A 12,403-nucleotide genomic window follows, 5' to 3' on the forward strand; every position below is an offset into this window, starting at 1 on the left:
TGGGTGGGTCTTGTCTCTAGCCTCTTTGCAGGGAGTTCTGCTGAAGGGTTCCCTGCTGGGCCTGCAGCCTGGGTCAAATGAGGATCCCCGGGCCCCGGGTCGTCTCACTCACTCACGGGGGCCTGCGCTCTGGGTCTGTTCAGGATCCCGCGGCCTGGGTCGTCTCACTCCTGGGTAACTTGTTTTGTCAGAATACTTCTCAACTGGAATGAATTATCAATTATTCCTTTTCCACTTTTCCCAATAAGCTTCAAACACAGGAAAGGAGGGAGATGGAATCAGAACAAAAACCAGAACTTTCTGTGCAATTAGTGAAGTGTAAGGGTAGACGTACAAAATCTAGAGTATCTGGCACTCTAGTCTATGGTCTACTCTACCACTATGTACATTTTCTTTTACTTACATTTATTATTTTAGTTGTATAAGTTTATGGGTTATGCTATGATAATTTAATACAGGTATACAGAGTGTAATGATCATACCAAGGTAATTATTTCCATCTGGATGAACAGTACTAATTGCACATATTTATGGGGCATGGGGTGATATTCAATACATTTATATGATAAGTGCTGTTTCACAGAGTACTAAGCAGTCATTATTCTCTGAAGCTTTGGTTTGATCCCAAGTGGATATGAAGGTTACTAAGAGATGTTTTTTTGGAAAGGCACCAGAGCTCTGTGAAACATGTTTTGATAGGTGACTACTGTTCTGGCCAAGTAAAACAGGGGTTGGGGCAAACACATACCCCACAGCAGACCCACGTGGCTCAAGTGAGAGGCATTAGGGAAGCAGTGGACACCAACTAAGGAAGAAGTCTAGCAAGAAACCTTCAGGCGTTATAGACTTCTCTTGGTTCTCTAAGCAATAACAAGCCATGGAAGGTGTACGAGCGAAGTAAGACAGACAGACCGAGGGCCTTGAGAAGTTGCTTGGCAGGGGATGCCAGCAGTCCAGAAAGAACTCTAGAAAGGAAAACCAGGGGAAGGGTGAGCCCTGCATGGGGACACAATGAGTCAGAGTATGTGAGCATCACTGCAGTGTATGTCAGCACTTCCAGGGCCCGTGGGGACATGCCTTACTCCTGATGCCAAAGATCTGGAAAAGGAGCTTGAGGGGAAAAAATAACAAGTAATGGATTCAGCTGTCTATTTCAGAGAAGCTTGACACTTCTAGACTATAAAGAAATTAAAATATGCTTTTTAAGGATTTAAATAAAGGAAACAAGCTCAAAGTCTTAGAAACTTGTTTACCAGTTTCCCTTTACTTAATTGGAAAATATGGAGTGATTCTCCTACAGACAAATGTGCAGTAGACTATTTAAAAATAGAAGTTATTTTCATAGCTTATAAAAGAGTGCACTGAGTGAGGTGTCCCCAGCAATAAGACACTTTGCTTATGATGAGATTCTTCTGCAAAAGGCCCAATAGCAAATGCTCTTTCAGAAAGAAGAGATAAAGTCACCAGCAGGGCAACACAACCATGACTTTCAGATTCCTTTATGAGTTAAGGACTAGGGCTTCTTGCAAAGGTGAAGACCAGCTTGGAGATAAACCTGACAGGAGTAAGTTGATCAGATAGTCAGAAAGTTGAATCTTTTGTGCATCCTGAATGCAACTTCAAGCTGTGAAAGTACAGAGAGTAGGGTTCTATTACACCGAATATTGACAATGTCCCCTTTTCTGAGCATTTTCTTCTTAGGGAAAAGGTTTGTAGAAGGTAAATATTGTCTTCCTGTTAAATATCACAATACTACTTAAGTGAGAAAGCATCTCACCACTTCTATTTTTAAATTAAAACTCTTTTAAAAGCCTTGTCCTTCCTGATTTAGAAAACACATAATATCCACTAGTCTCCAGATGTCAACCTGTAATGAATTTCCAGTTTTATGCAAAAAAACAGGAGGACAAAAAGACAGTGGAAGTGACTAACTCTGAAATGCTCTTTTTCTAGAATCTGTTTTATAAAATATTACTCAGTTCAATAAAACACAATTATGTATTTATATAGTCATTTAGATAAGCACACCTTTGAATCTCACTTTTCAGGAGTTGGTCTTTCATGTATTGACTTAGATGCACTTACATAGATTTAAGAATTTTCTAAGAAACTGTATCTCTACATTTCAGCTATGGGCAGAATGATTAAGAAAATATCCTCCTAGAATATATATCTTCTAGAATATGCTCTGAGATTTCAGTGTATCATTAGTCATTTTGCTCTTACTGTTACTTCACAGTGTTCTTGAAAAGTGAAGCTGTTTGTTAACTTTTATACTATTGTTTCAAGAAAAGAAATAATATCAACTTAACCCCAGTACACATAGGGGCTGAAGAACACTGGTAATTTTTTGAAGGACTATTACTTGCCATACAGTCTGCCAATAACAGACAATGCTTATTTCCAAAGCACACAGTCCTGAATGGGTTGCTGCGTGAGCCCTGTACGGCTGATCTTGGTAAACCGGTTGCATCTTCCTTGCTGACTGCGACCTCACACACCATCATCCCCACATTCTGGGCCCTCTAGGCCAGGGTTTCTCAACCTCAGAGCTACTGACATTTGGGGTAGTTTGATGCTTTATGTGAAGTCCTGGGCACTGCAAGAGGTTTAGAGCACCCAGGGCCTCTGTATGATAGATGCCAGTGGACCCTCTCCCAAGTGTTAAATAGCTTCTGTGGGACAAAATTACACCGGTGGAGAAACATTCATGTGTAGTTCTTAGGCCTACTCAGATCAAGACTTGCTCCAAGCATTGGCTATGAAAATAACCCTAATCCATGACAAGCACCATGCTCCTTCTCCCTGCCTGTCTACCTGCTGCACCCTCTCATGGGCAACTTCACAAGTCTAAAAGCTATGTGTGTCCCACTTGCTTGCTGTCTCATAAAATCTATGCCAACCTGTAATTTTTTTTTTTCTGGAACCAGTGATTGAAATCAGATCCTTGTGTTTGCCAGTCAAGCGCTTATCCTACTGAGCCATCTCCCCAGCCCCAACCTGTAAAATTTTTAAAAGTCCCATTTTTCCTTTTCAGAAATCCCATGGTGCTTCATAGGAACTCTGCTCAGAGCAGTTCATAGCCTTGTTCATTGGCATACTCTCTTCACCCACTCTCCTAAAAAATGCAAATTCCCACAAGGAACTAAGGCTTCCAGCCTCAAAGTCTATTTACCTCTGCAGTTCCGCCATTTCCCAGCTGCCCAAGCTATCTCTGGTTCCCAAAGATAGCTTCTCATTTTCATAAGCTCTGTGCTACCTCATTCCCTAAATTTCTCCACCCTTACCCCCGGGCCTCTACGTAGTAAATTTAGGCCCACTGCTTCTCACAGGGCCCCCATCTGACCTCTTCTCTGTTCTTCCACTGAGTCCTTCACATACGAGAGCTTATCTGTGTCTCCTGGTGAACCATGGACTCCCTAAAAGCAGGACTTGAGTCTCAGGATCATCTATTCCCCCAGCATTGAGGACAGAATAGGCAAAAGGTACTAAAATTTGATGAATGAACCATATGCAATGCCTGTGTCTTTTTAATGCCCACTGTACTTTTGCAAAGTAATACCCACTACCATGCGCGTGACTGTCACTGACAAAAAATCAAAAAACTGCTTTCTCTTTTACATGGCAAGGAAAACATGTCTGATTTAAAAGTCCAATGAAAACACCTCATAAAGACAAGCCCTATGTCTTACTGTACAGTCCACAAAGTCATGAGAGTTGTCTACAGACCAGACAGTAACTCTCGTCCCTAAATCTCAGAAGTGTCAAAACAACAGCATATCATCATCAGATTTTTAAAAATAGCCTTAAAAGTAACTGTCTTCCATTTTGAATCTTTTGTCTTATTAATCTCCTAAACCCAATGTTTAGAAAGCATTCATTTTGACACAATAAATTAAGCTTCCTGTACTACACTTTCATCTGATTTTATCATAAAACCATTTGGCATTATCTCTATACAGCTGTGTTTTGATAAATGTGCAGAGTATAGTTCCCACCACAAAGCAGCCTTGTGTAGGCCAGATTCGATAAGAAGAACGCTTTCCAGCTGAGTGGGAGCCTGGCTCAGTCAACTCATTCGCCTTCTTCCTCCAAAATTCTGAACATGTAACAAAGATGCATTTCAATAATACGGGGGGTGGGGAGGGAGATGGCTCAGTAGAATAAGCACTTCCCTGGCAAGTGCAAGGGTCTAAGATAAATCCCCAGTTCTTCACCCCCCCAAAAAATAATTATAATACAAGGGGACTTAATAAGTTAATTATAACAAAAAACGTTTGAGGAGGAAGGATAAAATAGCTGATTTTTCTATTTAACTAATAAAAGCTATGGTATTGCAGAAAAACAATGAAAATATTAGATAAGCATCTGTGATGTGGATTAACAAAAACACAGAAAGGATATTCTGATCTCTGTGTCAACATTAATAAGTGCCCCGATCCAACATCTTCTTGCCTTTGTTTTAATTTAAATGTAAATTTGGATGAACTATATATTTTTGAATCTCTTTATTCTTATTGACAAATAAGATAACAGGGACATATCAGCAAAGAATGGGTCTTTCCATATGCCAATTAACAGCATGATACTGCATAATTATTATGGGATAAAGATTAAACAGGTAAAGCTAAAAAGCCCTAATGGAAACATTCAGATAAGAAACAGATCAGGGGAATAGAAAACAGACATCATCCTACCAAAGCTGAAACTTACTACAAAACCCTACTGACTTTTATCCAATGAATTATATGGAACCCTGTTTCCCAGGTAGTTCTAGGTGTGAATGATGTTAGCGGAAGACACAGTCACAATCTGACCCTTCAGATCTTGGTATTCGCAGGCCATAAATGCTACACACATACCATGTTGCCTGCACTTTGCAATATGAAGCTGCTAGTGACAAGTGCCAGTTTAAATATATACTCATGATGGCCATACTGACAGATGCATAAATATACTGATATGCCATCATCACACGAGCTATCTCTCTACATGGACATAAAGGAGAAAGAATATTTGCATCATCACAGAAAGTTCTAGAGCTGTAGAGATCCTGGCCACATGCCACATAATAGTCTCCATCACTCATCTTATGATTAGGAAAGTCATTTAGTTAGGCCTTAAGACTTTTATTTGTCAGAGACACAACAAAATTTCCATGAATAGAGGAACAGCCAAATGAATTATCACCTGTCCAATGGCACTATGTGGAGCATCTGAAAACTCCCAGTTAAACCCATCTCTACAACATAATACTAACAAAAAGGCAGATGGACTAAGAAATCCTCATTGTGATACTATTTGTGAAGAAACACATTCATTTTGAAATTTACCATGGGCTACATACTTACCTCCAAGTACACAAATACATAGAAAACTATGCTGACAAAAAAGATAAGGTCAAGGATGGTTGCCAAAGGTGATTTTGTCTACTTTAAAACAAGCTAGTTTAGGGTACATGAAGGTTAATTATGGCATGTCAGCTTGGAAGGATTAAGAAAGCCCTAGTGGGTTAGCAGAGTACAGTTCTGCATTTGTCCATGAATGATTAACATGGAGGCCCTAAAGTGAGGAGAGAAAACCCAGCCTGGGTGTGAGTGGCACCAAGCAACAGGGTTGTAGCCTGGATAGAACCAGAAGGAGAAAGTAAAAGGGAGTCTTCACTGAGTGCCTGCAGAGCAGCTCTGAGCTCACCGCTGCCTTTAGATGCTTCTCTCCAGTCCTTCAGGCTTCCAGCCAGACTCCAGCACACATGCTACAGCTTTCTGACAAGGACTCACACTGGATCCTGCAGCGGGCTCCAGGCCTTCAGACGTCGGCTGCTCCTCCAGCTTTCCAGCACACAGATGGCCATTTTGCATTCTCCCACCCCTGGTTCCACAGGAGGCCATTGTGATAATAATCTGCTCAGTCAATCCTTTATGTAATCATGTATTTTTATATTCATTTGGTGAGTACTAATACAAGTAAGGCGTTCATATTTTCTTGGATAAAGATGGTAACAGTTGTTACTCTGTCAGTACTTTCCAGGCTCTAATAAAAATGCTAAATACTATAAAGCATTATATGTAAGGCTTTTTAAATCTGAACATTCTAGGCTAGACAGGATATAAAAATAGCTTACATTATGATTCACAAGTTTCTCCAAGAAGTTTAAAACTACAGAGGCAGGCAAATGCAGTTGTTACCTTTCTAGACCATTCTGTGACTAGTGACGTTGAGTCAACCTTACTTCCGCCACACTAAAACTAGTTCATGGACAGCCAATGCAGAGATAAGAATAGGAGCCCATCCCTGCCCACAAGTGGCTTACAGAATGGCAGGATGGGAGACATGCAGCAAGTTTTTACAAAATAGGATGTGTGCCATGAGTTAGAAGTGTGGAGAAACATAAGAATCTACAGGAATTCTGAAAGCAAAATAGGAATTAACTAAGCCCCATATGTGTCAGGACAAGGAAGACAGGAATTCAGAAGAAAGAACATGAAGAGTGAGAAGGGAATGGAAACAGTTTTAGTTAGGGAAATGTAGAGTTGAAAGGGAGCAATGAGACAGAGCCAGGTCATGCGAGGCTTTGTAAGACACAATAAGGAATCCCAAGATTTCTCCTAAAGATAAGAAGTATTTTAAATGTAGCTTTGAGGATGTAAGAGCAAGCTCTGTTTGTGAAAAAGGACCTTTGTGACTACAGGATGAAGGATGGAAGGCTAGGAATAGTAAGTCCAGCAAATGTTATGCTGCCTCTAGACTACAGGGCAAGGTGGCAGAATATGCATGACTTGGAATCAGAAGAGACCAGCATTCTACTGTCCTGGCTGAGGATATAGGCATCTGGAAATTTTCATTTAAATTTCTTTTTTTTTTCATTTATTCATATCACAGATCCTCTCCCTTTTCTAGATCTACCATGCGTTTATCAATAGACCCCAAATGTAAACAACTCTAAAAAGGAAATGATTTTCTATAAGATAGCAAAAGCTGATTTGAATTAGCATAAGGTGCTTCATATTCCCCTCTACCATTCTGCATGAATATTCATGTATAGCACTATAAAAATGTCTGTGATTATGGTGTATGTATGGAAAACACAATAGGTCTGCTAGATAATAGATGGTGTGCACATTGCGTTCCCCTTAGAAACCAACTATGAACATTCTCCGGAAGGAGAGGCAACAGCGTCCGAGGAATACAGCCCTCAGCGTTTCTGATAAGGAATTGTGTATGGGGAATTTTCTGCTTGCTTTTGCCTGCATTAAAGGTAACTGGGATTGTGCTGATACATACCACTGTGTCTACAGAGCCTGGAAACTCATAATTCATGTGCACCTATGTGTGTTTGGTAGGGGAGGCATGCTGCAAGTCAGCTCTTATTGCACAATCAACCATGAGACCTGGAGTTAGGAGTGTGTGTCTGTTTGCGTTTGAACTGCTGACCTTTAGCCGTTCACCTACGAGATGCGCAGGCTTCCAAATGGTTCCTGTTGGGGAATTTTCTGGGCACTGGCACCATGGAACAGCACCTACGAGATGTGCAAGCTTCCAAATGGTCCCTTCTCAGCGAGTTTTCTGGGCACCGGCACTGTGCAGCAGCAGCAGCAGCAGGGATAACCCCATGTGTCTGTTCCCCTGGGAGCAGTTGCTTGTTTCTAACAAGCTGGCTATTGGAAGAAGCCAGAGACACCAAAAAGAAGCAATTCCAGGCCTTCTCTTACAAGCATCAATATTCACTGATACAGGTTTTTAGACATTGGCCCAGTGATCTGCTAGGGGATTGAGAGTTTACAAATGAATGATATATGATTCCAAAGTATTCTCAGGGAAGTTGTTCCAAAGATGTTCTATAAATGTTTGTTAAAATAATAAACTAGAAATAATAGGAAAAATAGCTCTATAACAGAATAAGGTTAAAAGGCCAGATGGCTAGTTTTAAGGGCACATTAGTCAGCCCTCCTTTTCCTGTGCGCTCAGACTCCGTCTCAAGGGACAAAGAAAAAAGGCATTTTATTTTATTTTTTATTTTTTATTGAGAAATAAATATGAATGAGACAGTTTCACAGCTGATTAACAGGACAGTTGTGATAGTCAATACACTGTACATTGTTATCTTCTTAGTGGTTATCCATAGTACAAGAAGCAGACAGGATATTCTGTCCAAACACTGTTAGTACACCTCTTTCTTCTCATTGAATTAAGCAAAAGTAGCTGTAAAATTATCCTAACTATTTTGTATATATAAATACAAAATGATCTTTCCTTTGTATCCTTTTTTTTGTCCTGTCAGAGGTGAATATTCTATTGACATCTAAATACTATAGGTGTTTGAATTGAACTAAACAATCTAACACTGTCTAGCAAAAAGGCATTTTAAAACCAGGATCTGTACTGAACGTGCACAGATGTTTTCCCTGTCATTCTGCAAGCAGTACAGTACAATGATTTATGTAATATTTATATTATATTGGGTATTGCAATTAACTTTGAGAAGATTTAAAACATACAAAAGCATGTGTGGAGGTTAGAGGCCAGTACCATGTGCTTTTCTATAAAGGACCCAAGCACCTACAGCTGCACACCAGCAGAGGATCCCAGAACCAATGCCCAAGGCTGTTAAGGGTCAAATGCATAAAGAAGAGGAGAAGAGAGCATCTGGGGAGCAAACAGCTTTCCTGGGAGAGATCTGGAGATGAGTGAGTAAAGGCCTTGAAATACATCTCCCCCTACAGGCCTGGAATGGAGTGCCCTGCTGGCACCTCCTGAGAAAAGTTATAAAACACATATTCACCAGAAATTTTTAGCTTTGGACTTCTGTTTACTTTTGGATTGATTCTGACCTGAAAGCAATGAAGATTTCCAAGGGCTGAGAAGACTGCAAGGCAGGCAAGGTCTTCAGAGTCTCAGGCCTTCTAGGAATACTGGGGGAATTGACTGGAAAGGTCTTACCTTCAACACAGGAAGGTTGAGCCCGCGTTGTGCCTGCAACCTGCCCTGGGAAGCAAGAGCACTTGACTGTCTGCGAGCGCTCTTCAATGCGGTTCTTGTTGCAGCACCGATGCACCGCGACCACCTCACAGGTTCCTTGCTTGATTTGGTGGTGGCCTGGTAGGTAAGGAGGAAGAAAAGCAGACCCAGGCTGTTAGGAGAAAATGAAACCACTGAAAGCATAAATAATGCAGTGACTACATTTTTCCAATTTGGTGTAGTGTGCTTACGAATCTTAGCATTTTATTTTGATGTAATTTAAATTTTCTACAAGAGTAATAAGAGGAATGCAGTACAATGTACCCCTATGGCATGCAGATATTTGACCTCCAGGACCTTTGGGGTCACATCCATAGTTGTGTTATAGTAAATGACATGACACAAGGGACTTTGCATATGTGATTAAGATGACTAATAGGCTGGTTTGAAGAGCGGGATTGTGACTTGAATTATTGAGTGTCATGGTTTGGAGTTTTTGCAAGGCAAACAATATAGTACAGGACAGGTTTTATAATGTTAGTTTATAAGGAATCACCCAAGAATGATATGCAAGTACAGGAAATCTATCCACACGCACTAAATACTAAAGACTCAAGCAAACAGTCTGGATCCCAGTATCCTGTGTGAGCCAAGCTGAAAACCTCGAGCTCATAACAATGCCTCCCACAAATTCAACTGGAGGTCTAGAGCCCATGACAAAGTCTCATGAAGGCCTGCTTCATGGATCTGTACTGAAAAGACCCAAAGGTCAGGGGTGGAAACTAGGAAATCTATGCCAGTGGGATGAAGGATCTGTGCTAGCAAGCTGAGGGATCTGAACTGGAGCCAGGAAGCAACATTCAAGATAACCACCAGAGCTCCCCCGAAAATACCACAGCCGTCCTCAACAACAGAGAAGTCCTGAGCTCCTCGAGGGATGAGGAAAGCTGAGTTCCCATCAGGAAAGCCAATGCAACAGCTTTTTCATGAGGCTGAGCAGTGTACTATCTTTCCCTCCAGAGCCAGGAAGTGATCCTCAAGATGAGGATCAAAGCTTCTCCAAAGTTCATTGGGAAAGCCAGTATGACAAGGTCCTCCAGCAGAATAGCCCAAGAGAACTAGCAGCTTCCAACAGCTCCAACAGCTTCTCCAAACAGCATCCCTAACAACATTTTTTGGCAGCTTTTCCTGTTCTGCCTTTATGCTGCTGGCAACAATCCTCAGATGGGCATTCCATACCCCGCCCCACATTAGTTTAATTCAGCTGGGTGTAATAAGTTGACCAGTTAGAAATCTACTACATTGTGCTAGACCTAATATGGTCCTATGAGCTCTTTAAAACAGAAAGACTGAAAGTATGAAGTTGGCTATAGGATGACTGTTGGCTTGAAGACAACACACACATATACCACATCATACACACCCCCAGCTGTCATCAAGGAACTGGAGAACACAGTCCTACAACTGCAAGGAAATAATTCAGCCAACAGCAACTATGAAGTTGGAAATGGATTATCCTTGGGATCATCCAGAAAGCACCCTGCTACTATTTTTATTTGAACTCAGTGTGAAGCTCTACACAGAAAATCCAGCTATTCTGGGCCAGACTCTTGACCTTCAGAGATGAGATGTTAAATCTATGGGAATTTGTTGTATCAGTAATAGAAAATTAATCCATGACCTTACACTCAGATTCACTACTTGTTGACATTTGGCCCCATCTGCTTTATCATTCACAGTATCACATGCTTTTGTGACCCATTTGAGGGAAAATTATAGATACAGTATCTACTTACTCCTACATATACCTGCATTTTCTAAAAGTGGAATTCTCATATATTACAAGCAGAAAATTTTGTATAATATATTGCTATTGTACAACCTACAATCTAAAGTCAAATCTTGCCACTTGTCACAGTAATATCTCATAGAGTATAACTAGTTCTTCCCCAACACAGGCTCCAACCCAGGAGCAGGCCTTGTATTTGACTGCCCTAGTCCATTAGCCTCCTTTAATCAGAATATTCCTCAGTCTTTATTTTTTTTGACCTTAACACTTTAAAGAGTACGTGGCAGTTGTTTCATAGGCTGCCCCTCAATATAGCCTTGTACTGTGCTCCTTCTTGATTAATGTCAAAGTCGTGTGTTTGGAGCAGAGTACCCAGAAGTGACACTGGATTGCTAGTGCATCATACCAAGAAGCACAGGATGTCCTCTTGGCCCATTTTCAGTGGCATTAGCTTTAATCACCTGATTAAGATGGCATGGAGCAGTCTTCATTCTTCTATTTTTTCCTTTTATTACATGCCTTTGAGAGAAGATGTGTAGTTCTGTTGATTTCCATCTGAGTCTTAATATTAGGGTTGTAAGCCTTGTTCTCTATTAATGTTCAAATTATTTCAGATCTGGCCAGAAAGACACCCTTCGTGCTTGGCAGCTGAGGCTTCCTGGCATATGCGTATCATTATTTGAGAATCTAGTTACTGTCTCACAGGACTTTCTAGGTATAACCTGTATTTTCCCCATCTCCGTCATTTCTCCAGGGAGATTTGATTTCTTTTGGATGGGCATCAGGTGTAGAAACCGAGTCTCAGTGTGTCACCTTACTCATTGCCACAGTGCAGCGATTTGCGAATGCGCCCCATGAATCCAAGCTGAAGTGCTCAATTTTAATCTAGTACCACGAGGTCTAGCTATTCTTTCTTCATTCTATATTTGCATTCCCCATTGCCAATAATGGCAAACCTGACTTTCATAGCCCATAAATAAAGGACTGTCAGTATTGTACATGCTTTTACATTTAATTTACATTGTGGTCATTTTGTGTCAGTTAGGAATCTTGTGTTGCAACAACAGAAATTTAGTATAAAGAGAATTTACTGGAAGATGATCAGAAGTTTGCAGAACCAAGACTATGAGTGAAACTACCCCTGTAACTCCATCTAAGTATTTCATCTTATGTGTCTGCCATGGTGCCCAAAGTGTCATTTCTCAGAAGGCAGCCTCTGATGAGCTCAGACTTATATTACATGGCAAGTGGCACAGCTATCCTCAAAGTGCTCTCTATCTTGCCCACCTTCTGGTGTCCATACTTTTGTGCAGCACCTTCTCACATGGGATCAGGGTAGCTCTTTACAGATGTCACATTAAAGGTGAGGAGGCTTTTGTTGCTGCTCCTCGGATCGTTCACCTGGGGGAACTACCACATAAGCAGCAAGAAACGGAAATGTCTTGCCAAAAGTCGTGTAAGTGAACAGAGTCCTCAAAAACCCCTGCTCACACTGGAACAGAGCCGGTTGGTGTGACACAGGAGCGTCACAGAAGAAGCCATGATTGATCACTCATTTGCTATAATTAAAAATAATGGAAATAAGGATGTAAAGAGAATGCTTAGAAATTAAAGCTGGTATTTTTCAGGTACCTTCAAAATGCTCATGAGTTTCAG

The 12,403-nt window shown here is 40.9% G+C and overlaps 1 protein-coding gene across 1 annotated transcript in view; it reads right to left on the reverse strand.

Annotated features, from left to right (window-relative positions):
* Fam19a4 (family with sequence similarity 19 member A4, C-C motif chemokine like) overlaps nt 1-12,403 on the reverse strand; it is a 192,553-nt gene that overhangs the window by 8,842 nt on the left and 171,308 nt on the right. Inside the window, exon 3 of the mRNA XM_012514351.1 lies at nt 8,941-9,096. Within this exon, the coding sequence (XP_012369805.1) occupies nt 8,941-9,096 (156 nt within the window). The remainder of the gene's footprint in view (nt 1-8,940; nt 9,097-12,403) is intronic.

Source organism: Octodon degus, unplaced genomic scaffold (assembly GCF_000260255.1).
Source record: "Octodon degus isolate 3935 unplaced genomic scaffold, OctDeg1.0 scaffold00030, whole genome shotgun sequence".
NCBI classification, from domain to species: domain Eukaryota; kingdom Metazoa; phylum Chordata; class Mammalia; order Rodentia; family Octodontidae; genus Octodon; species Octodon degus.